This window comes from Lissotriton vulgaris, chromosome 11 (genome assembly GCF_964263255.1).
Source record: "Lissotriton vulgaris chromosome 11, aLisVul1.2, whole genome shotgun sequence".
NCBI classification, from domain to species: Eukaryota; Metazoa; Chordata; class Amphibia; order Caudata; family Salamandridae; genus Lissotriton; species Lissotriton vulgaris.
The window spans coordinates 213245098-213270102 of NC_141699.1; the positions used below are offsets into that span (position 1 = coordinate 213245098).

At 47.9% G+C, this 25005-nt stretch overlaps 1 protein-coding gene across 7 annotated transcripts in view; it reads right to left on the reverse strand.

Annotated features, from left to right (window-relative positions):
• The window catches only part of GIT2 (GIT ArfGAP 2), an 855235-nt gene that overhangs the window by 269079 nt on the left and 561151 nt on the right, over positions 1–25005 (reverse strand). For all 7 annotated transcript variants that reach the window (XM_086943130.1, XM_086943127.1, XM_086943126.1 and 4 more), the window contains exons 13-14: positions 19609–19751; positions 19364–19513 (exon numbers count right to left, since the gene is read on the reverse strand). In XM_086943130.1, coding sequence (XP_086799256.1) covers positions 19364–19513; positions 19609–19751 — 293 coding nt within the window. The remainder of the gene's footprint in view (positions 1–19363; positions 19514–19608; positions 19752–25005) is intronic.

Here is a 25005-nt window from a genome sequence, read left to right on the forward strand (position 1 = left end):
GGGTGGGAGGGCGGGGTTAACACACCCAACAGTGGGTGGGAGGGTGGGAGTTAACACACGCAACAGTGGGTGGGAGGGTGGGGGTTAACACACGCAACAGTGGGTGGGAGGGTGGGGGTTAACACACGCAACAGTGGGTGGGAGGGTGGGGGTTAACACACGCAACAGTGGGTGGGAGGGTGGGGGTTAACACACGCAACGGTGGGAGGGTGGGGGTTAACACACGCAACAGTGGGTGGGAGGGTGGGGGTTAACACACCAGGGCTCGACAAATCCGAAAAATGGTACTAGTCCTGCAGGTCTAGTACCATGGAAAATCCCCTCGACCTGACTGCAACCCACTTGACCTCCGTCTCTGAAAACGGAGCAAAAGTGACAAGATAACAAGATTTAAAGGCCTCTTTATTGCTCATTCCCTTTAGGAGCAATAAAAGTGCCTTTAAATCATGTTATCTTGTCACTTTTGCTCTGTTTTCAAAGACAGAGGACAAAAGTTAGTTTGACTTCCTACTCGCCAGAAAGGGCGAGTAGGACCTAAAAATAGCTCGTCCTGATCCATTCTCCCTCGCAAATGCGAGCGGGCGAGTGGATTTGTCGAGCCCTGCACACGCAACAGTGGGTGGGAGGGTGGGGGTTAACACACGCAACAGTGGGTGGGAGGGTGGGGGTTAACACACGCAACAGTGGGTGGGAGGGTGGGGGTTAACACACGCAACAGTGGGTGGGAGGGTGGGGGTTAACACACGCAACAGTGGGTGGGAGGGTGGGGGTTAACACACGCAACGGTGGGAGGGTGGGGGTTAACACACGCAACAGTGGGTGGGAGGGTGGGGGTTAACACACGCAACAGTGGGTGGGAGGGTGGGGGTTAACACACGCAACAGTGGGTGGGAGGGTGGGGGTTAACACACGCAACAGTGGGTGGGGGTTAACACGCGCAACAGTGGGTGGGGGTTAACACGCGCAACAGTGGGTGGGGGTTAACACGCGCAACAGTGGGTGGGGGTGAACACGCGCAACAGTGGGTGGGGGTGAACACGCGCAACAGTGGGTGGGGGTTAACACACGCAACAGTGGGTGGGAGGGCGGGGGTTAACACACGCAACAGTGGCTGGGAGGGTGGGGGTTAACACACGCAACAGTGGGTGGGAGGGTGGGGGTTAACACACGCAACAGTGGGTGGGTGGGTGGGGGTTAACACACGCAACAGTGGGTGGGGGGGGTTAACACACGCAACAGTGGGTGGGAGGGTGGGAGTTAACACACGCAACAGTGGGTGGGAGGGTGGGAGTTAACACACCCAACAGTGGGTGGGAGGGTGGGAGTTAACACACCCAACAGTGGGTGGGAGGGTGGGAGTTAACACACCCAACAGTGGGTGGGAGGGTGGGAGTTAACACACCCAACAGTGGGTGGGAGGGTGGGAGTTAACACACCCAACAGTGGGTGGGAGTTAACACACCAAACAGTGGGTGGGAGTTAACACACCAAACAGTGGGTGGGAGTTAACCCACGCAACAGTGGGTGGGAGTTAACCCACGCAACAGTGGGTGGGAGTTAACCCACGCAACAGTGGGTGGGAGTTAACCCACGCAACAGTGGGTGGGAGTTAACCCACGCAACAGTGGGTGGGAGTTAACCCACGCAACAGTGGGTGGGAGTTAACCCACGCAACAGTGGGTGGGAGTTAACCCACGCAACAGTGGGTGGGAGTTAACCCACGCAACAGTGGGTGGGAGTTAACCCACGCAACAGTGGGTGGGAGTTAACCCACGCAACAGTGGGTGGGAGTTAACCCACGCAACAGTGGGTGGGAGTTAACCCACGCAACAGTGGGTGGGGGTTAACACACGCAACGGTGGGAGGGTGGGGGTTAACACACGCAACAGTGGGTGAAAGGGTGGGGGTTAACACACGCAACAGTGGGTGAAAGGGTGGGGGTTAACACACGCAACAGTGGGTGAAAGGGTGGGGGTTAACACACGCAACAGTGGGTGAAAGGGTGGGGGTTAACACACGCAACAGTGGGTGAAAGGGTGGGGGTGGGGGTTAACGCGCAACAGTGGGTGGGAGGGTGGGGGTTAACACACGCAACAGTGGGTGAAAGGGTGGGGGTTAACACACGCAACAGTGGGTGAAAGGGTGGGGGTTAACACACGCAACAGTGGGTGAACGGGTGGGGGTGGGGGTTAACGCGCAACAGTGGGTGAAAGGGTGGGGGTTAACACACGCAACAGTGGGTGAGAGGGTGGGGGTTAACACACGCAACAGTGGGTGGGAGGGTGGGGGTTAACACACGCAACAGTGGGTGGGAGGGTGGGGGTTAACACACGCAACAGTGGGTGGGAGGGCGGGGGTTAACACACGCAACAGTGGCTGGGAGGGTGGGGGTTAACACACGCAACAGTGGCTGGGAGGGTGGGGGTTAACACACGCAACAGTGGGTGGGAGGGTGAGGGTTAACACGCAACAGTGGGTGGGTGGGGGTTAACACACGCAACAGTGGGTGGGGGGGTGGGGGTTAACACACGCAACAGTGGGTGGGAGGGTGGGGGTTAACACACGCAACAGTGGGTGGGAGGGTGGGGGTTAACACACGCAACAGTGGGTGGGAGGGTGGGGGTTAACACACGCAACAGTGGGAGGGAGGGTGGGGGTTAACACACGCAACAGTGGGAGGGCGGGGGTTAACACACGCAACAGTGGGAGGGCGGGGGTTAACACACGCAACAGTGGGTGGGAGGGCGGGGGTGAACACACGCAACAGTGGGTGGGGGGAGGGGGTTAACACACGCAACAGTAGGTGGGAGGGCGGGGGTTAACACTCGCAACAGTGGGTGGGAGGGCGGGGGTTAACACTCGCAACAGTGGGTGGGAGGGCGGGGGTTAACACTCGCAACAGTGGGTGGGAGGGCGGGGGTTAACACTCGCAACAGTGGGTGGGAGGGCGGGGGTTAACACTCGCAACAGTGGGTGGGAGGGCGGGGGTTAACACACGCAACAGTGGGCGGGAGGGTGGGGGTTCACACACGCAACAGTGGGTTGGCAGAGGTTAATGCAGACAATGGTGGTTTGGCAGACAGGGTTAACACAGACCACAATAGGTGGGTAGGTTTATGCAGACAACAGTGGGTAGGCAGGTGGGTTAAATGCAGACAACAGTGGGTAGGCTTAACGCTGGCAAGAGTGGGTGAAGGGCTTAACACAGGCAACAATGGGTGGGCAAGGCTTAACGCAGATATTGGTGGTAGGACGATCTTAATGTAGACATCGGTGGGTGGGCGGTCTTAATGCAGACAGCGGTGGGTGGGTCTGCTTAATGCAGACAATGCTGGGTGGGCAGACTTAACGCTGACAACTTTAGGAGGACGGGGTTAACGCAGACAATGGTGGGTGGGGGTGTTAAAGCAGACATTGGTGAGTGGAAGGGGTTAACAGACAATGGTGGGTGGGAGAGGTTAACAGACAACGGTGGGTGGGAGAGATTAACAGACAACGGTGGGTGGGAGAGGTTAACACTCATATTCGGGTTAACACAACAACAGTGGGTGGGCAGGGTTAACCAAGACAATGGTTGGCAGGGTTAACCGACAACGTGGATGGGCCGGTGGGGTTAACATGTACAACGGTGGCTAAGTGGGGTTAACAGACAATGGTGGACGGGGCTAACAGACAACTGGGTTGGGCAAGAGGGCTTTAACTGATAACTTGGGTGGGCGGGAGGGGTTTAACACAGACAAAGGGGGGTGGGTGGGAGGGTTTTAACACAGACAAAGGGGGGTGGGTGGGAGGGTTTTAACACAGACAAAGGGGGGTGGGTGGGAGGGGTTTACCACAGACAACTGGGGCGGGCGGGAGGGGTTTAACAGACAACTGGGGGCGGGCGGGAGAGGTTTAACAGACAACTGCGGGCGGGAGGGGTTTAACACAGACAACTGCGGGCGGGAGGGAGGGGTTTAACACAGACAACTGCGGGCGGGAGGGAGGGGTTTAACAGACAACTGGGGGCGGGAGGGAGGGGTTTAACAGACAACTGGGGGTGGGAGGGAGGGGTTTAACAGACAACTGGGGGTGGGAGGGAGGGGTTTTAACACACAAGTGGGGTGGGCGGGAGGGGTTTTAACACACAAGTGGGGTGGGCGGGAGGGGTTTTAACACACAACTGGGGTGGGCGGGAGGGGTTTTAACACACAACTGGGGTGGGCGGGAGGGGTTTTAACACACAACTGGGGTGGGCGGGAGGGGTTTTAACACACAACTGAGGTGTGCGGGAGGGGTTTTAACACACAAGTGGGGCGGGCGGGAGGGGTTTTAACACACAAGTGGGGCGGGCGGGAGGGGTTTTAACACACAAGTGGGGCGGGCGGGAGGGGTTTTAACACACAACTGGGGCGGGAGGGGTTTGAACACACAACTGGGGCGGGCGGGAGGGGTTTTAACACACAACTGGGGTGGGCGGGAGGGGTTTTAACACACAACTGGGGTGGGCGGGAGGGGTTTTAACACACAACTGGGGTGGGCGGGAGGGGTTTTAACACACAACTGGGGTGGGTGGGAGGGGTTTTAACACACAACTGGGGTGGGCGGGAGGGGTTAGCTGACAAATGAGAAACAAGCAAATGAGTGACAAAGCCAACCAATAATAAGCAATGGACAGGCATTAAGCCTACTGTAAGTAAACAATTTGTTTTTGAACAGGCAGCACACACACTGCCTTTGGCAATATTTTATAAAGAATCTAAACGTAATATGAAAAAACATAAGACTATAAAATGTATGCCATGCTATTTTTTGGGGGGCAGCTTTTTTCAGGTTTGGTAAGCATCAAGCTCGAAATTCCCTTTTCCTATATAAGAAAATAGGAATGCAAAAATGCCTGTTCTGATAGACACAACCATGTGCTGGTAGCAAAGTTAATTCAAAAGCAGAGAAAATTAGTTTAAAAGTGACATTTTTTCATACTCGCAGAAAATGCTGTGTTGATTGGGTGGGAAGTGGTAAAGGGAAGACACCGAGAAAACATGCAGTAAAGTCTGTCGTACATTTCAATAATCGGCTACAATGCTTTATTGGTCACAGGTCAACAAGGACATAACTACTATAACAACGCCAGAGCTGCAAAAAGATACTAAATTATGGGGTTACTAAGCCATGCTAAAATGTACTAATTGGCCTTTTCCATGTCACTATGCATGGAGAAACTCTTCTAAGGTTACATGAAAGATCTTCTGGGTGACTATAAATGACAGATACCTTACAAGCAGCAGCAGTACCTAAAATGCTTATTAAAAATGTTTTTAGTCTGCCAAATATTTAGTCATTATCCTGCCATTTCCTTTTGAACATGCACAGTGTGTTTCATACAAATCAGTTAATTATGCCACTACATTTTCATTTTGGCGCAACATACTTTGCGTAAAAATCAATACCGCAACTCGTTTTCTATGTGTTTTTCTGTGCAGTGATTAGACATACATGAAAATTATCAAGGTATAAAATATGAAGGTTTTTCTTGATTGGCTGACATGTCAGGTGACAAAGTACATATGTATAAAAAACAAGCATTAGAAAAGCCAATAGGCCTCGCATTTGCAAGAGTCAGAACTATTGGCGTAAATGACAAGGTCTTTTACCCATGAGTTATGGAATGGAGTAGATGTATGTGGTGTGGAGTGGAATTGTTTGGCTTGGATTGGAATGGTTAGGTATGGAATTGTGTGGTGTGGATTGGATTTATTTAGTGGAATTATGTGTATAGTAATTATGTGGCATTAAGTGTAAAGGAATTATGTGGACTGGGGTTGAGTGTCATGGAGTGTAGTGTGGCCTTTTTTTATGTGATTTCAGTAAAAAAAAAAATGCTTTTCGACCTCCTGGTTTTTGTCGACTCTTAATGGCATTAGGACTCTGGGCACTTTCCCCCTGTATTGCAATAAAAAAAAAAGTGCACACGCATTTCTTACACATGTCAGGCAGAGGTGGTTACTTAGTTGGTTGAGGTGTTGTACCATGAATGCCCTGTAAAAAGGTACACCACATATCCAGGGCAGGTACTGTACTAGCTAGTAGAGAGACTCAGCACTGATTGCGCCACCCACCAGAGTAGTCAGTCAAATCTGTCTCATGCTTAGGTCGGCCTCTCTCATTCATTAGCCAACCCTGAGCGGGCCTTTCACTACCATCAGAGCCTCTCTAGGGTAAATCCTGAGGGGTGAAGTACGTGTTCGCTGCCTGGGTAGTAAAGAACCCTCATGTGGGGTTTCCTTACCAGGGTTTTGGAGGGATCAAGGGGGAGGGGGGGGGGGGGGGGGAGGAGGGTATGGGGTGTTGGTTCTTCCCATAGGAAATCACTTCTGTTTTGCTAATTCCCCTCTCGTAGTGGCCTTAGGACTCTGAGCATTTTTACACTGTAAATGCAGTGTGAAAGTGCGCACACACTTCATATCAATGTTAGGAAATAGTGCTTACCTGATGGTTTTATTTATTTATTTATTTATTGCTTTTGTATGGCGCGACAGCTATGCTGAGGGTTTCCCAGTGCCTTGGATCTGTATTACACATGGAATGAGGGGGAGGGGCTCTATTGATTAAACAGCCTTGATTTAATTCCCTTCCGGAACCTAAGGTAGCAAGGTTCCAGGCGTAGTAGGGGCGGGAGTGAGTTCCACAGTGCTGGGGCCAGATGGGCAAATGAGCGGCCGCCCATCCGAGCCCGGTTGACCCTGGGAACCGCAAATTTTGCCTGGTTCATGGAGCGAAGATTACGGGCGGGTATATATTTCTGGGCGATCTTACATAGATATTCGGGTGCTTCTCCTGAACTAATCTTAAACATGTAGCATAATGCCTTAAATTTTACTCTGCTAGCAATCCTCAACCAATGTAGTTTCTTAAGGTGATCTGTCATGCTCATGCAGCCTGGGAGGTTGAGGAGCAGTCTTGCCACAGAGTTCTGGACCACTTGAAGTCGGTTCAGGATACTTTTTCTAACTCCTAAATATAGGACATTACCGTAGTCAAACCTCGAGCGGACTAGTGCCTGTAATACTGTTCTCTGTGCCCCGTCTGGTAGTTGCCATAATATTTTCCTCAGCCATTTGAGGATCACAAAACAGGTTGAGGCTGTTTTGGCTGTACGTGCACACAGACAACTTATCATCAATTATTACCCCTAGGTTGCGAGCAGATTGTACCGCAACCGGGGTTGTCCCCATTTCTGCTGGCCAGTGAGTCGGGCCCCAGAGATTCTTTTGGTTACCAAAAACGATTCTGTAGAATGGCCTTTCCTAAAGCCAGATTGAGAATAGTGTAGTAGATTATTGTCATTGACAAAATCTGCCAGCTGCTTGTTCACGTGTTTTTCTAAATTTTTTAAAAAAATCGGCTGTAGAGATATTGGGCGGAAGTTAGAAAAGACCTCTGGGTCGCTATTAGCCTTTTTTAGCAGGGGCATCACCATGGCGTGCTTCCACTCACCAGGTATTACCGCTTCGTTGAGGAAGGTGTTTAACAGTGCTCTGATTACTTCCAAGATGGATGGGTCTAGCTGTTCAAGAACATGAGCAGGCATAGGGTCCTGAGGAGAGCCTGATTTGATACTGTTCAGGGCTTCGCTGAAAGTATTGATGTTTAACGGTTGCCATACCGTGATATCATGCTTTATGGGGTAATCCCTTTGGTCACTATCGCTAGGGGTAGAGGCATTAGATAGACCATCTGTGACATCACCATCTGAGGTGAAATTGGCATCGATTGTTGATATTTTCTCCTGGAAGAAATTGGCAATAGAATTGCATTGCGTGGGTGTCAAGGTAGGAGGTTTAGGTTAAGCTGCTGCCCCAGCTAAGTTCTTTAGAACTTTAAAGAGAGTCCCTGAGTGATTTTGTGCTCCTAGGATGGTATTTTTGGTGAAATTGCCCTTGGCGATTTTACAGGACAGATGGTACGCATTGAGTGCTTGTTTATATATTTCTTTTTCTAGCAGGATTATAGTCTCTTCTCCACAGCCTCTCTAATTTTTTACACTGACTTTTTTCTTCTCCCTCAATTTATCCATGAACCAAGGGATCGGGGGATTGCATGATTTGTGTTTACTTAAAGTCAGAGGAATAACAGTTTGTGCGGCACTAGATAGCCAACAATTAATCATCTTATGATCACTAATTGTGATCTTCTCAAGATCAAAGCCAGGGCTGGAGCTGATTAGCTGTTCATCAAGATCCTTTATGTGGAGTTTTTGCCAATTTCTAAACCACACCTCAGGGTTCCCAGATGTTAAATTTAGTGAGAAGGTGGTCGGACCACGGGATTGGCAGTGCAGGCTCGCACTTTATGCGATCAAAATTTGGAAAGATTGGGTCTAATAGGTGGCCAGCTCTGTGTGTGGGGCCAGTATTCCATAGGTGGATATTGAGTGCCTCAATATCAGAAAGGAAGTTAAGAATCATTGGACAACTGCGGTCTTCAAGGTGCAGATTGAGGTCTCCCAAGATGGCAAACATAGATGCTTCCAGCAGAAGAGGCGCAATGTATTCTGATAGGGCTGCCACCCAATCCCCAGCTGCCCCTGGAGGGCGATAGATCAGAATCCCTGAAAGTGTGGTTTGAGGAGAACGGGCTAGTTTAAAAAGCCCTGCTTCACAATTTACCAGGTTAATATCTTCCCACTTGCATTGAAACGTATTTTTAAAGAAAATGCCTATACCACCACCTCCTTGATTCGAGCGGTCTTTCCTGATTATCGTGTAATTAGGAGGGAGGGCTGATGCTATGTCCGGCCCAGAGCTTGTAGTTAGCCAAGTCTCTGTCAGGAATAGCGCATCCGGCTTCTGATCAAGCAGAAGATTGAAGATGTCGTCTTTGTGTTTGGGGAGCGATCTACAGTTTGTGGTAAGGAAGGTGAACTGATTGACTTGACTTGACCTTTGCTCCTATTAGGATTTATGGTTGTGTAGGCTCCAAGCTCCCCAGTTAATCCTGGCTGGAGATGGGAAAAGGAGAAAGTGCACTCCGGGCAGAGGGATGGGAGACCCTCCAGAGGCAGTGTCTCACAGTTAATGTGGCGATTTACCCTGAGGCTGAGCAGGTCTGTCCTAGAATAGCTGGGAGCTGTGTGTTTCCGCGCAGGTGGGGATGGTCCCTGGTCCCGTCTGGGCGCAGATGGGCTTGCCTTTGGGGCGCCCCCGGCACGCCCGCTGCGCGACAAACACATGACCGTCTAAAATAGCGCTTCAGCAGGGTTGGTCCCGGTTGTAAAACATGTCAGAGCCTGGCATTGCAGGCAGTTGTAGGAGCACTTGCACCTAGTGTTTTTAAACCAGCGTCCAGCCTGCCATTGCATGCCTGAGCGTGCACAACACCACTTTTGCTAAAGCACTAGCCAGTCCTGAGGGGACCTTTCATTAGCACTAGAACACCCATAGGATCCTGAGGGGTGACACGTGGTAGGTGAAAGGCAGGGCAGGTACACATGGGTGTAGGTGGTGAAGAGTACCTATGTGTGTTTTCACTGCCGATGAGGTTTTCTCGCTGTAGGAAGATAGGATCCTTCTAGCATGGTTACCCCCACTTTTTGACTGGTGTCAGTGTGTTTTTGGCCTAGTCTGCCGAGATTCTACTAATCAGGACCCCAGCAACTGTGCTCTCTCCTCTAAAATGGTTCTGGTAAGTACTTTGGTACCTCTATAACTGGCAGCTGGTGTACCTTTATAATTCCTTAGTATATGGTACTAAGGTACCCAGGGCATAGGTACACCAGGGGTCTCACATGGGGTGCAGCATGTATTGCGCCACCCATGGGAGTTCACTTAAACTAGGACTACAGGCCAGCCATTGCAGCCTGTGTTAGTTGGTGCTTGCACCTCTCAACATATATATGTTTCTTTATATCTGAGATCACTGCACTTAAAACCCCTATGGCAGGCTCTTAAGTTCTGAGGGCAGGGTGCTTGGTTATAAGTGTAAGGGAACCCATGCATGAGCAAAACACCCCTACAAACCCCGGAGTCGATTCATTTTGTAAGTGTGGTCAGTCAGACATAGTGGACATCAGTCATTGCGAGATGTCTAACTATATATTGGCCACACCGAACCCAGGCATGAATGTTATCGCACATGTTGAAATCATGCCCTAACACTAATTCCACTGCTGGAAGTATGAACCCATGTGCTGGGGGCCCTTGGGGGGGCCCTTAGATGACCTCCCCTGTACTCCAGGTAACAGCTTTTCAAGGTCTGCAAGCAAGCTAGTGCTGCTGCCAACCACAGACACAATTCTGTCCTCCTGCTGCTGAGCCAAGCTCGAGCAGGGGGAGATAGAACAATAGCTTTCCTGTCGCAGGGAGGTGTGACCATCTCCCAAACAGAACTTAATGTGCTGGGGTGGGGGTGCTTGGCAGCGCCACCAGACTGCTTTGAAGCGCACATTTGGTGCCCTCCTTGCAAACTCCAGTTTGAGCCTGGTCACGAACCCTTTATTCCTGCTCTGGCAGGAAACTTGACAAAGGACAGGGGAATATCCTTCCCTCTGTCCAGCCATTACTTTGGGAGGGGCCGCAGAGTAGTTCGAACCCTTTCCCTAAGGTACATAAAGGTGCCCCTGTGGGTGGGTCCTTCGATTGGTCGTGGGACCAGACTCAACCCTGAAACGTCACTCTTTAATTGTCTGGACACTTGGACTTTGACGAGAACAGAGACTGCACCAAGGAAGATTCCTGCTGCTCCTGGCCTAGCTATTCTGTAAGTCTTCTGTGTCGTCTGTGTTTCAGCCAGGTTCTTCAACAGACCTATCGGCATCAAGGACACCCAAAGAAATCTCTTGTGGAGTGAAGGAGTTATTCACCAGCATCTGCAGGTACTGCATTGAAGCTGACAGGTCTGCTGCTCCTGACGTCCCACGGACATTCAGAGGTTCAGCAACACATGTGGTGGTTCTGTGGCTCCCAAGAGGCCTGACCTGTATTCCCTGCAATTTGAAGGACTATCCCTCGTCGGGGCTGTTGGGACTGAATCCCTGTGCACTATGTTGACTTTATGTTACCAAAGTTTGTTGGCTCTGCACTCCAGAGATCTTCGGGCTACCATAAGCTCCAGCCTCCAGCACCTCACCTCCTGAAGAACAGTCTCCTACCTGCACCTCCTGCATTGTGGGCCTCCGACTTTCGTGAGCTGCTTGAGGTCCTTGGTTGACTCCTGTGCCTGTGGGTCCTCCTGAGAGTCTTCTTTTGCTTCAATGGGCTCCCCTGCTTGCTCAAGGCCTGTTCTGACTCTCTTGCCTTTGGTGAATACCTCAAGTCTTGTTGGTCCCAATGTTCACTCCTTTTCGTTCTCCTAGCCGGTTGCGGCTACCAAGGCTTGTTGGTGGTGTCACTGGACACCGACCACCTAGAAACAGACATCCGACAAGGGGAAGCTAATGAATGGCTCCTGGTCTTCCTCAGCGTTGCCTGGTCCTCACAGCTGCAGCAACAAGGTTACATTTGTCTCTTCTGAACCACTTGACATCAGTGGGCATTGTGCTTCCGTGCTGCCTGTTCATCTCGCAGTGGCATAGACTATGTCCTTCTTGCAGGTTCTTCGCTTCAAGAATCCACTCTTGGATTCCAACCGACTCCTTCAAAGTCTTCTTCTGGGTCGTCATCTTCAAAGTCTACCATTGTCGTCTAAGCCAGGTTCCAACGTCACTTCACCCCTATACACCAAGCTTCCCATGTGCAGGTAACCTGGTTCCTGGGGCATTCACGGGTTAGGTGGCTATCCCACCTTCTGTCTTCCGCAAGGGTTTTTTCGGGGTCCGCCTGGAAGGGTTCTTCTACAAAATTACAACTGACTTCTCAATTGACTTCCAATGGGTACACAGCTGTGTTTCCACTCTGCACGCAGCCTACGTGGGGTTCCTGGGAACGTACCTTGGGTGGTTCCTTATTTCCCCTGAGTCTTCTGGTCCAAGTCCCATTCTCCTTTGCAGTTCGCATTCCACTTTCTTAATGTATGGTTTTGGATTCCCCCTGGAAAACAGTGTATATTTGTACTACTTACCTGATTATTTCAAAGTATTCTGGTTTGTTGTGTTGATATCTCCGTGTAGGAGATTTACCAATGTGTTAGTGATTGTGTTGTGCAATATGCTATTTTTATATAGTGTGGGATTCTTTTTCATTTAACTTACATCATTGATTAAGGTTGGTAAAACAAGCTGCTTCACACTCCTTCAAGATAAGCCTGAAGGCTGCTCTCCACCGCTACCACTTTGAGAGTTTTCAAAGGTTATCAAAGACCACCAAAATCACCATAAGGGTTGCCTGGATTAGTGCAAGATGCATCAATTAAATAAGTGTGTACCATATACTAAGCCATCCTCCTATAGAAGTGCAAATAGGTATCCTTCAGGTCAACAGACACCATCTAGTCTTCCATCTCCAGCGCTAGCAGAACCTGAGCTTAAAACAGAATTTTTAGCTTTTCCTGTTTGAGTAATCAATTCATAACCCTGAGGTCTAGTATCGAATAGAAACCACTGTCCCATTTTTGGGACCACAAAGTATCGGGAGTAGCACCACAGGCCCAGTTCCAGCTTTGGAAGCAACTCTACTGCATCCTTTATGAGTAAGGTCTGAACTTCTTGCTGTAGGACAAGTAGGTGGCCCATCAGGAGTGCCTATGGCTGGGAAGGGATGGGTGGGAGGATTGTGTTAGAAAGATAGGACATACTTCCTTTCCACAGTCTGCAAGACCCAAAGGTGGGAAGTGATGGCCCTCTAGACCTGTAAAAAAGAGAACACCAGTCCTCCACTATGCTGTGTGGTCTGATATGGGGAAACTAGGGCTGCTTACTTGCAGCGATGGAGACGAGGAGGAAGAAAGGCAGGAAGGCATGTGTTTTTGCTCCCTTGACCTCTGTACTGCTTGTACAGGGGGTTCTGTCTGTTGTTGTTGCTTATAACACTGGCGACCTGGAAAGGAAAATAGTCTTAAGAAGCCTAAACACTCCAAAAACGGTCTACAGTCCCTTGTCTGAATCTGGAGGGCAGGTGATTGTGCAGTGTTTTAACCTCTCGAATGCTGAATCCGTTTTTGCACTGAAGAGGTGAGAACTGTTGAAGGCAAGCATGGTGACATAGGGAGACATCCTCATAGACCTTTAAAGTGAGATTGCAGTATCCAGTCCAGATTTTATGACCTGTCTGGCCACAGTTTGACCATCCCCCACAGCTCAGTAAATTGTCCTCGAATATCTTCTGGCAGACTGATGATCACAGCCTTCACCATTTCGCAGAGGTCCTGGATTTAACATCCGAGAAAGTAGGTAGCTTTTATGCATTGGAGGGCAACGCTCGCAGTAGTAAACACCTTCTTCATGAACTGCTATCTTTTTTTAACACCCTGTCCAAAGTTCCAGCACCAATGATGACGAAGATGGATGGTTAACAGGGGAGCCACCAGACGTAGCACTGATCCGCATGGTTGTGGTGGGAACAGTGTTGGGGAGGGGGGGGGGGGGGGTTGTCACAGCCCATATAAATGTAGGGAAGTAACCGTGTATGGGCAATAGAAAGACATTTTGTTGGCAAACCTACCTAAAGTCAGTTATTGGACCCCTGGGGTCAGTCAGCACTCTCGAGGGGATCACAGACCTACTTAAGATGCTAAATATTGCATAAAGGAACATCAACAGATTTGCCCTGGAAATGAGAAACTCTAGAAACAGCATACCAGTTGGAGCCTGGGAATCAGTGCCACAGTAGGTAAAGACTGTGCCATCAGCCCAAAATAGATGGAGCCACAGGTGCCAGATCCTCCACAATGTGGTCTGCCAATTCCGGTTCTGGCGGCAGCTGAGGTAAAGCAGGGGTTCTTGGTAACCTACTTTTCGATGTACAATGCGTCCAGACACATGACATCTTTTTCTTCTACTACTTCTTCTTTGAGAATGTTTGTGACTCCGCTGACCTTGGCTTGGATTTACAGCACCCTCATAATTCGTCCTGAGCCCTGGCCATCAACACCTTTTCTACCCTTTCTCCGGTTGGCTTGGTATGCATCCAGTGACTTGACACGCAGACCTAGACATCGTGGTTGGGTCTCAAGCATCAAATGCAGATATCATAGGTTTCTGTGATGAATAGCTAACCATCACACTCTACAAGGTTTAAAACCAGACCATTTGGGTGTAGACATTTTGAAGAGAAAACTTCAATTAAAAATGATGGAATAGTAGAAATCGTTGATGTTAACAAATCCTGACAAAAACTGAGTGGGCTTCATATCGCTTTGATGGCACAGAAAAAAGGGAACTATTGTTAGCATGCTGACAGCGGTGCTTTATGGCTCCAATGATGTGACAGGAGCACCGCACGCAGTGCAGGTATGGACCAGCACCCCCTACTAGTGCGGCAGAGCTATTGAAGAGTTTCGGGATCCAGACTGGCACCTGGGAAATTCAAAAGGTGAGGTGTTTGCAGAAGTATCCATCATGGACAGCACTCTCCTCTTTTCGCTCTATAGCACCTTTGGAGAGCAACACTAGCACTTTCTGTAACATAATCGAGAGGGGATCCTCTAAAAGTTTGCCAGAAGTGAGGGAATATTTAGATAAATAAAAAGACAGGTTGGGACGTAGCCATGCTGAACTATTTGTATGACCCATCTGTTTTCCGGGATGGAAAACCACCCTGAAAAGAAATACTTAATACTACCCCCCCCCACAGGCTAGTTCGGTGCCGCTAAGTGACTTCGTGGCTGTTGCTATATGGGAAGGGAACTGGGAGGACTAGTGCCCCTTCTGGGGCTGCAAGTTGTCTGCTAGACCCATAGTCCTGTTCTCAAAGTGATGGGGTGGCTGCTTTATCCATTGGGATGACTGCTGCTGTCTATATGCCAGCCCCATGTAATAGCCTCTGAATATTCTCAAATGATATGGGAACGCTTTGACACGCGTCAAAAGACCCACGGAGCAGTGCTGTGACTCTACTTTCCTTAAAATGCACCAGGGCAGAGTGCGTTTTTCACCAAAAAACACGAGCCATCTAAGGGCATATTCATGAGAGAGGCTTGTACGTCTCCAGAAAATCTTGTGTAACACCGCCACACATGGTGGCAGAGAACAGACTGGTGCCCATTGCCCATCCAGGCAATCAGTATCATCATAGCTGGCATGAATCACTGTGTGGAAGCGTCCTAACCATCATGAATTGTTTGACCCAAAGAGGCCCTGGGGTCTTCCGGGACCACCAGCAAGATCTTGCTACCCATGTCCTAGAGGGCATGAATGCAGGGACCCAACAAATAGACCTTAATGACATCTCTCAATGCCAGGCCAGCTTAGGACAGCATTCTTTTACTAAACGCCTCAATCCTCTTGGACTCCCCATCTAGAAAGGTCATGAGCAATGAAATGTGGTAGACCTAGCCGGTAGAAGCCTGAACCACTAGGCTCTCAGGTAGAATGTTCAGTGAGAAAATCAGGATAGCCAGCTGCCGGTCTGCGACTCCTGGCAAGCTGCCCGTTTACCGGCCAATTTACTGGTGAGTAAGAACAGGGCTTTGTCAAGATATTAGTAAGGGCCTCGTTAAAGGGAATTTCCCCTGGCTCACAAATATTTAAAGGCTCATATTACAAAGTACGCTGGGTGTTATATGTGACCTCTATCTGGGCAGGAAGCATACTCTGTAAAGTGGCAGTAGGAGTGACCTTGCTCTCGCAGATTTATATCTGATGGCACTTAAACACTTGCTTTTTGCTTGTACACCTCCTCTCCTACATGGCCCGGGGAGTTAGGGATTTTGACACCAGTGTGAATGGAAGATACCTGGTTTGCTCAGGCCCTGGAAGAGCTCCATGGAGTGTGAGAGGTGAAGTCTGTTCTCTTTAGCAGAAGCAGCCGTGAATTCATACGAAGTAGGGTGAGCCAGGCCTGCACTGGTATGTGCAACTCTTGCTGCAGCTAGCAGCTGCCTCCTGAGCATGAAATCGGGGTCCCAGAGGAACTCAAAGAGTCGAGTGCAGAAGACCTAGTGCCAGGGTACATCCCGCAGAGCACTACAGATTAGGCCTTGGGAGACTGGATAAGGCTTACACGAACTGGGCTTGGCAGTGGTCACTTTGTGTTCCAAGGGACCTGCTCTATGGGTTCTTTATGCTTTTACACTGTCTCCTATACACCAGGTACAGAAGCTTCTCCAGGTCAATGTCTGTCAACAATCCTCCATCCCCATGCAATACTGTGACCATGCACACCAAAGTCATGAATGCAAAGGACTTAGAAACACTAGAACCCCCTTGCACGGCTACAGGCTTTCAAAGGTGGAAAGATATTTTCCAGATACATGCCAACAGTATATTGTTTTCCTTGGCAATTTTTAGGATTAGCAACTGCAAAATCAGAAGTCAATTTGAGACATCCCTGCAATATTCTTCCATTAATGGCACTGTGTGCCTCTAAGGATAAACTCAAAAAGGCGGATTGTAATGTTCAGTCAGATGTCAACTTGGAAGAGAGCCATTTTCTCAGACAAGATATCAACTCAACAATTTGGCCAGAGTACTTCTGCACTAAATATATTTGTTGCTTACATACTTTGGGCAAATGTTTTCATACACATACCTTTGTACATATATATATATATATTGTACATAACTTTTTTTCCCGCATAATTATGGGATGTTCCCACCTGTTTCACATACTGTAGCCAGTTGTGAGTTAAACAAAAAGGAAAACATTCCATTTCAAAGAAGACATGGGCTCTCCCCTTCCCTCCTACTAGCAGAAACCATTTTAGTTAATTTGTTCTTTTTGAACACTGCCTTGCCACGGTTTGGTTTCCAACAGCTAGCCTGTCCTCACCTCCACAGCACTGACCTCTGCTATAAATGGAAATAATGTTTGCAGTTAAGTAATGAGGAGCAGAGTCCAAGACTATCAAGCCTGTCAATGTTTTAGACATGTGATCCTTAAAGAAATAGCCAACACAGAAAAATGTATTGGCCATGTTATTCTGGGTCACTTAAATGCTCACTAAGGGTAGTGTGTTTTAGTATATTTTAGGGTGTCAAGGCACTTGGTGCAAAGCTCGCCATGCATCCTGAAAGTTTCAAGGTACATCACTGATAACTTGTGTGGATAATACACATTTAGAGAGATCAGGCTATCTCTGGTCACAGGTTTGAATCATCATAAAATAGACACTATGTTAAGGTACCAGCTACAGAGCATTGAACTTAACATCTAAGCCACTAATATATTTTCTATTTAAGATGCTAAACATATTAATGCTTACGTTGCAGAAAACTTTGTCCAAGCTGCTGCCCATAAGTTAAAACCCAGTGAGTTATGCACCCACTGCAAAAACATGCATGCAGTCTGCTAGGAATGCGTTTGAATCATTGTAGGCTTTAACTCAATTGTTCATTATTTTACGCTTGATAAAATGGTTTTCACCGAGTAGCAACAGATACTCATTATTAAGTGACAAGAAGTCAGTTTATATTAAGTGCTATATAAACCGTTATTATTACAGAAGTGAAGATGGACATATTCTATATATTGACCTACCTACACTGATGGATACAGAGCTTGAGAAAGTCAAGAACACTTTAAAATTAGAGTTTATCTCTTAGCGACTTGGGAAGTTATGCAGAGCATTTTTTATTTATTTGATAAAGATGCTTAATATAGCAGGTTCAAGAGTCAACAGGACCTTGTTGGACCTCCAAATCCTCCAAGCAGGACACAAATCGGTCGAAACGATTTATAGATTGCCTCTGAATGAAGATATTTACAGCCAGAGCTGCGCTAGAAAGGAAAATAAGAGGCATCCATACGTCTACAGAATACTGCTACACACAACACACACTGAAATGTGCTCATACCTCTGCATTACTCGCAGTGACTGAATTGCACTGGGACACATATACAGGAGATGCCCCTGGACTCACCACTAGCTAATAGATGCTTGAACTAGAACCCATCTGCTTTCCACCCAACTGGTGAGGACTATAAAGCCTAGGCTGTAGTAAGAGGAGCAGCTCAAACTCTTCTTTTATTCTCGATGGTGTCAAGTGGAACAAGTGCTGTATGTATCAATAGCTTTATCTGTAAAGGTCTTTCTGTAACTGGTGCTCTTAATATACCTCCCTATTGTGGCTTGTTCAAGAAGGGTTGAGTGGCTACCCGCCCGGGAGTTCCCCTCCATCACATCCCCCATATCCACCTTTTGCATATGTCTTTCCTGTCCCTGCATGCAAGACTCTTCTGCAGGCCTGCCTGCAATGTACCCCTCACAACTAGTCAGTCCACTCCTGCCCTGTACACACACACGTCCCGCCTGTCATCCTATACCTGTTAAAGTACAAGTGGGATTATTTTAATTCCACAAGAATTCAAATGTATTATTTGTAAGATCTAATGTTTTCAGGCAACAAGTTCAATTGTTTTTTACAATTGAAGATCAACTTGTCTGTACCACATCTTTTATAATAAGTGTTACTACTATCCTGAGGCATTGGAATTCAAGCAAAAGCATATGCAAGGAACACATAGGGTGCACAAGTGCAAAGTGGGTTCCCCACACATTCCTCCCCTTAAGTTTACTCATTAAGATTTACGTCTTTTTCAAGTAGTACAATGTTTTCACAACAAGTTGGGTATATGAAGTAGCCAGAATATATAGAAAATGTTTGGGAATTGTTTCGGTCGCTTCAAGCACATAGAACACATTTTTCCATGGCTTGGCAACACAATTGCCTAGATTGCTGAGATTTTATTTTATTAATTCCTACTTCTTTAAATAACGAAAAGAGCATGATACAGTACACCAAATAACTTAGGATACTACAACACATTTTCATTCTATCGAAAATATTTGTATGTTTTAAGATGATAACTCCTAGCTTAAGAAAAAACCAGACTGTTAAATATAGTCTACAACTATTGGATAAAACTGGTTTGGGGAAGTCCAAGGCTGAGCTTTTACAAGAGAAAGTAAGGCAAGTTTTTTATTTGGTTAGGGGGAGGTGGGGGAAGTTGGAGGGGGGAGTAAGAGAGGAGGAGGAAATGGATTGCTCAACATGTGTCGATTGTATTTAAAGTCACTAGTGACAGTTCCATAAGGCAGCCACAAGGATACTCCCAAGTCAAATTTGGTAAGTAACCAGCTTTGTTTAATGGGAGGCCATCTGATAATGGAAGTAGTAGTCTTGATTGCACACTAACTATATCTGAAGTCGATTAATGATACAAGGAGGATGCTTAGGATCTTTCAAATACCTATGCTCTCAATGTAAGCTAACTGTTTGAAGATTCAAACAAGCATTTTTCTCCTGTCCATAAAAACAACTTGAGTATTTTATGCTTTATATTTTCTTTACCTTTTTCTGCATAATTCTCAGCTCTTCACTCAAGTTGTTGTTCACCTTCATTAACTGCTGTATTTTTGTCTCTGAAGCTGCTAATGCATTTTTAACATCCATAAACTCCTGTGTGGTGATTGATCCATCTGATAAATCTGAATCCAAGCTCTAGAATCATAAATTAAGAATTTATAAACTGGATAATGATCTGAAACAAACACTAGATTAAATCTTGTGGCAATGGTCAATAGTGTCCACAGTACCTTTTTTCTGATAGCTTTGGACGTCAAGGATTCTGATTCTGTGTCTTCATCTGATGCAACACTATCATAATCTGGCTGGTCATTGTCCTGGCTTTCGTTGCTATGCTGAGTGCTTATGCTTTTCAATATTAGTTCTACATGTTCTGCAACAACAGGAAAAACACTTGTTTTGGAAATGCAACATTTACTTCAAACATAACATACTTCTTAAACGTTTAATACAAAGTGACAATGCCTTAAAGAACTACCCACCAAAATTAAGCAACTAAGCAATTTTACCAGGTAAAACATGATAAAGGGTATGGGAAGTAGACAAACCATTGTTTATTAGGTAAATAGGGAGGTTAAGCAAAATGTGCTATAATTAATTTATGATAGCTGAACATATTCACCCCAGGCCCTCATCCAGATAAGAGAATGCCAAGCATTTCAGTCAGAAAGGAGTCATATATTGCTGTCCACTTGAAGATTAAGAAAAAAGTAAGTTAATGTGGCATAGAGCTTCCTTTTCAGGGGAGGAGAACATACTTTAATAAGAATTCTTAAGCTTCTATGCATTCTCTTGCAGACAAATATGAAGTCATGTGTCCAGTCTTTAGAGATTACTAATCCAAAACATGCAGCACCTGGAAAAAGATGTTTCCTGGAACATTCATTAATCAGGGACAATAGCTTGCAGCATGTTTTGTTAAATAATAATTTGACATATAATACTGGAATATCTATAATAATTATAACATAGGTAACATAATACCAGATAAGAGGTATAGATGGAGTAGTTTCTGTCCTGTAACTCCAGTTCTGTAGTAGGGGTATCTCTGTTATAGTCATAATCTAGTGAATAGTCCCGCCAATGTGCGTGGACCCCGGCAATCAAAAATAATCTCTTAAGTTGTCAAAATCATGCAGAAACTGCAAGACACTTAAGAGAGAATTTAAAGACAAATAATGCAGCCTATATCCACAGGCTACACTGTCCAGTACTTCAACTAGAAATTCCACCAAATAACACCACACATATTACAGCCAGCCCAGTTTCTACCATAGAGAAACTTGCCTCCACCATCAAAAAGACTCTGGAATGATAGAGAGGAAGGCATGGACAGACAAGCCCCATAGGCTGCCATTATGTGGCTTAAATAGGATACTGTGCCTTTAAGAGAGCCTTCTAGAACTTTCTCCCAGTATCCCAGAATGCATAGCAGGTCCCTCTACTTTCAGTTCTTTTTGACAGGCGTAGCACGCCAGACCTGTAGCATTACGTACATGAATACATATCTCCACCGGGGAGGAGGGCGGGCGCTTATGACTATAACAGAGATACCCCTACTACAGAACTGGAGTTACAGGACAGAAATTACTCCTTCTGTAGTAGGGGATCTCTGTGTATAGTCATAATCTAGTGAATAGAATGGCAAGCCCATCCCCACACCAAAGTGGCGGTGGAGAAAGAAAATAACGCCACTACTGTGCGAACAAGTTCCGCAGCGAAGCCTGCCCCACCTGAGCATCTGCTCTGGCATCAGTGTCCAGACAGTAATGCTTAGCAAAGGTATGAACCGACTTCCAAGTGGCTGCCTTGCAGATTTCAGCACGTTACGGAGCAGAGCCGTCGTGGCAGCTTTGCCCCTGGTGGAATGAGCCTTAGGCTTACATCCTAAGGTCTTATTAGCCTTTTGGTAACATAATTGTATGCAGGACACAATCCACCTAGAGATGGACTGCTTAGAGGTCGCAAGACCCGTCCTGACCAATCCGTAATTGATGAACAACTGGTCAGACCTACGAATATCTTTGGTTTTATCCAGATAGAATTTCAACACCCTCCTAACATCCAGGGAATGGAGAGACCTCTCCGCTGGGGATGAAGGGTTCTGAAAAAACCTAGACAAAGTTATGGTCTGGTTGACATGAAAATCAGAAATAACCTTGGGAAGAAATTTAGGGTTAGTACGCATAACAACCTTAGCAGCATGAAACACAGTATAAGGTTCAGTACAACACAACGCCTGAATTTCACTCACCCTGCGGGCCGATGTAATGGCCACGAGGAACGCCGCCTTCCAGGACAGGTGCTGCAACGAAGCCTTATGAATAGGTTCAAAAGGCTCCTTCATCAATCTGGACAGCACCACATTCAATTCCCATGAAGCTGAAGGAAGCCTGACAGGAGGGAATACTTTCTTCAATCCTTCCAGAAAATCTTTGATCACAGGGATCTGGAAAAAAGGAAGTCTGTGAAGGGCATTTCCTGTAGGCAGTCAATGCAGCAAGATCAACCTTAATGGAATAAACATTAAGGCCAGACTGCGCCGAATGTAAAAGGTAAGGAAGGATGACATCTTCCTTACAGGTCGTAGGATCATGGTTCTTAGACTGGCACCAGATACAAAACCTCTTCCACTTGTAAGCATATGAAGTCCGAGTGGAAGGTCTCTTAGACTCCTTCAGTATGTCCATGCAATCATTGTGTAGATTCAGACGGCCATATTGCACTATCTCAGGAGCCATGCCGCCAAACTCAAAGACGAGAGGTTGGGGTGTAACATCCGTCCCCCGAACTTCGTGAGAAGGTCCGGCCTGCACGGCAACCGAATGTGAGGAAGGAGAGACCGGTGAAGTAGGTCCGTGAACCACCACTGTCTGGGGCACTCCGGGGCAATGTGTATCATCCGAGCCCTGGACCGGGCCAGCTTGATGAGCACCGCCGGAATCAGGGGAATGGGAGGAAAGGCGTACAGAAAGCTGTTCGTCCAGTCTATCCATAACGCATTCCCCAGCGTCCCTTGCTGGAAGTACCTGGAGGCGAAGTCTCTGCACTTGCTGTTTTCGGCAGTGGCGAACAAATCTACGTCTGGAGTTCCCCACCGTGCGAAGACTTCTCCAAGTACTTCGTCGTTTATGACCCATTTGTGGTTTTCCTGAACCAGCCTGCTCATTGCGTCTGCCTGAACATTCTGCACACCTGGCAGATGAGTAGCCGTTATCGTCAATCCTCTGGCTAGGAGCCAGTGCCAGATCGCCTGCGCCTCCTGTGACAGAGTGCGCGATCTCGGGCCCCCCTGCTTGTTGAGGTAGTACATCGTGGTAGTATTGTCCGTCTGTACAAGCAGAGAGTTGGTCTGGAAAGACGGAAGGAAGGCCTTCAGTGCCAAGTGAACAGCTCTGAGTTCCAGGAAATTGATGTGATACGTGGCCTCCATCGGCGACCACGTTCCTTGAATCTGTAGAGTCCCGGACTGCGCTCCCCATCCCAGGAGAGAAGCATCCGTCACGACAGTCTGCGTGGGAATGTCCTTGTGAAAGGGAACCCCTCTGAGGAGATTCTCCGCCGAACACCACCACTTCAGAGACTGAAGAGCATGCAGCGATAGTCGAATCTTGTCGTCCCAAGATCCTTTCCTCTGATCCCACTGGTCCTCCAAGCACTCCTGCAGCGGTCTCATGTGCAGCCGTGCGTGTGGCGTCAGGAAGATACAAGAGGCCATCGATCCCAGTAGAGAAGACACCGTCCTCACTGTTGTAGATGGAGTTGTCATAAGAGCCTGAGCCTTCCGAAGGAGAGATAATCGTTGCTCTTCCGAAGGAGACACGCTTGCTGACAGCGTATTGATGGAGGCTCCCAAGTACTGTATGCATTGGACCTGAGTCGGGACAGACTTGGCCATGTTGATGTGCAGCCCCAGCTTGTTCAAGAGAACGCACGTCTTCTGGAAGTGTGCTCGCGCTTCCGAGAAGGAGGATGCCTTGATCAACCAATCGTCCAGGTACGGGTAGACGAACACCTTGTTCTTCTTCAGGTGCGCTGCTACCACCGCCATGCACTTCGAGGATGTTCTTGGCGCAGACTTCAGTCCGAATGGGAGTACTGTGTATTGATAGTGATTGGTGCCGACTTGGAACCGCAGGAACTTCCTGTGTTTGTGTGCAATGGGCACATGGAAGTAAGCATCCTGTAGGTCTATAGCGCATAGCCAGTCTCCCTGTTGCAACTGAGGATAAATCTGATGCAATGACAGCATGCGAAACTTTTCCCTGCGAATCCATTTGTTTGCCTGTCGCAAGTCCAGAATGGGCCTGAACTCGTTCTTGTCCTTCTTGCCAACCAGAAAGAACCGGGAGTACAGACCTCTTCCTCTCTGAGACAGAGGTACGTCTTCTATCGCCCTTTTCCTCAACAGGATATCTGCTTCCGCCTGAAGCTCGCGCAGCTGAAACTGCGAGCTGACCGGTGGAATTGCTGGTGGAGGGCTGGTGAACCGAAGACTGTATCCATTGCAAACAATATTCAGCACCCACTTGTCCTGAGTAATTTTTCTCCACTCTGCCAGAAAAAATTGAATGCTTCCCCCTACCGGAGTGGGTAACAGAACCGGGGGAAGTAGGTTCCTAGTGTAGAAAATTAGAAATATTGATGTACATAAGCAATGTTCATTTCCCTTTTTCCCACCCCTCTCCCTGCATGCACCATGAATACCGTAAAGCATTGACTGCATCACTCTGTCAGCAAAGGCCTGTACCCATGTGTACATGACAGCCATTTTAGGCACCCTAGCCTTTTGCCCGCCTAAGATTAGAAACACCGGCTTCCTCTCTGCGCGTATTTGAACCCCCCCCCCCCTCTCTCTCACATGCATAAACCATGAAACCCTCTCCCTCTGCGCGACCCTGCCCTGAAAGGCAGCCCTTCTGCTTGACCCACGCAAACCCCCCCCATTCCCTCTTGAAGAGGCCACCTTCGCCCCAGCTGACATAGCCCTCCCCAGCTGCACCTGACTATCACCGCTCTCTCATGCATGAGTCATAAGATCTCTCTCTGTGCGACTCTGTCCCTGTGCACACCCTGGCTCCCCCTTCTCCCTCACACGGGCAAGTCATAAACCTTCTTCTGCAAGACCCTGTCCTTGGTAGTCACGGCCGCGCCTGACCAACACCTCCTTTCCTTCCATGAATGCCCCTCTGTTGACAAGCCCTCCCTCCGCACTCGAGTGTCCACGCGGCATGAATACCACTCCTTTGATGACCCCTTCCCCCAAGTCCGACTGACCACACATGTCCGAGGCCATCGCCTAAGCCAGGAGATACCATTTACTGCCCTTTTTTTTGTATGAAGTCACTCCTCTTCAAAGGACCCACTATTGATCCTGGCCACCCCACCCCCTGGGCTATGATCAGGCGCACACATTCCAAACAGTTGACGGAACACTCAGCTGCATGATTGCCCTCCCCTCTTATCAGCAAGTCAAGGGTCCCCATTGTGAACACATGTGGGGTAGGATTGACACGAGGATTATGGGGATATCTTTTCTTTGTTTCACAATGCTGTGATTGTAATGCCAAGTGTTTTGTAAGGTATAAAAGACGGAGTCTCAGCTCACTTGTTAGAGCACCTCCCGA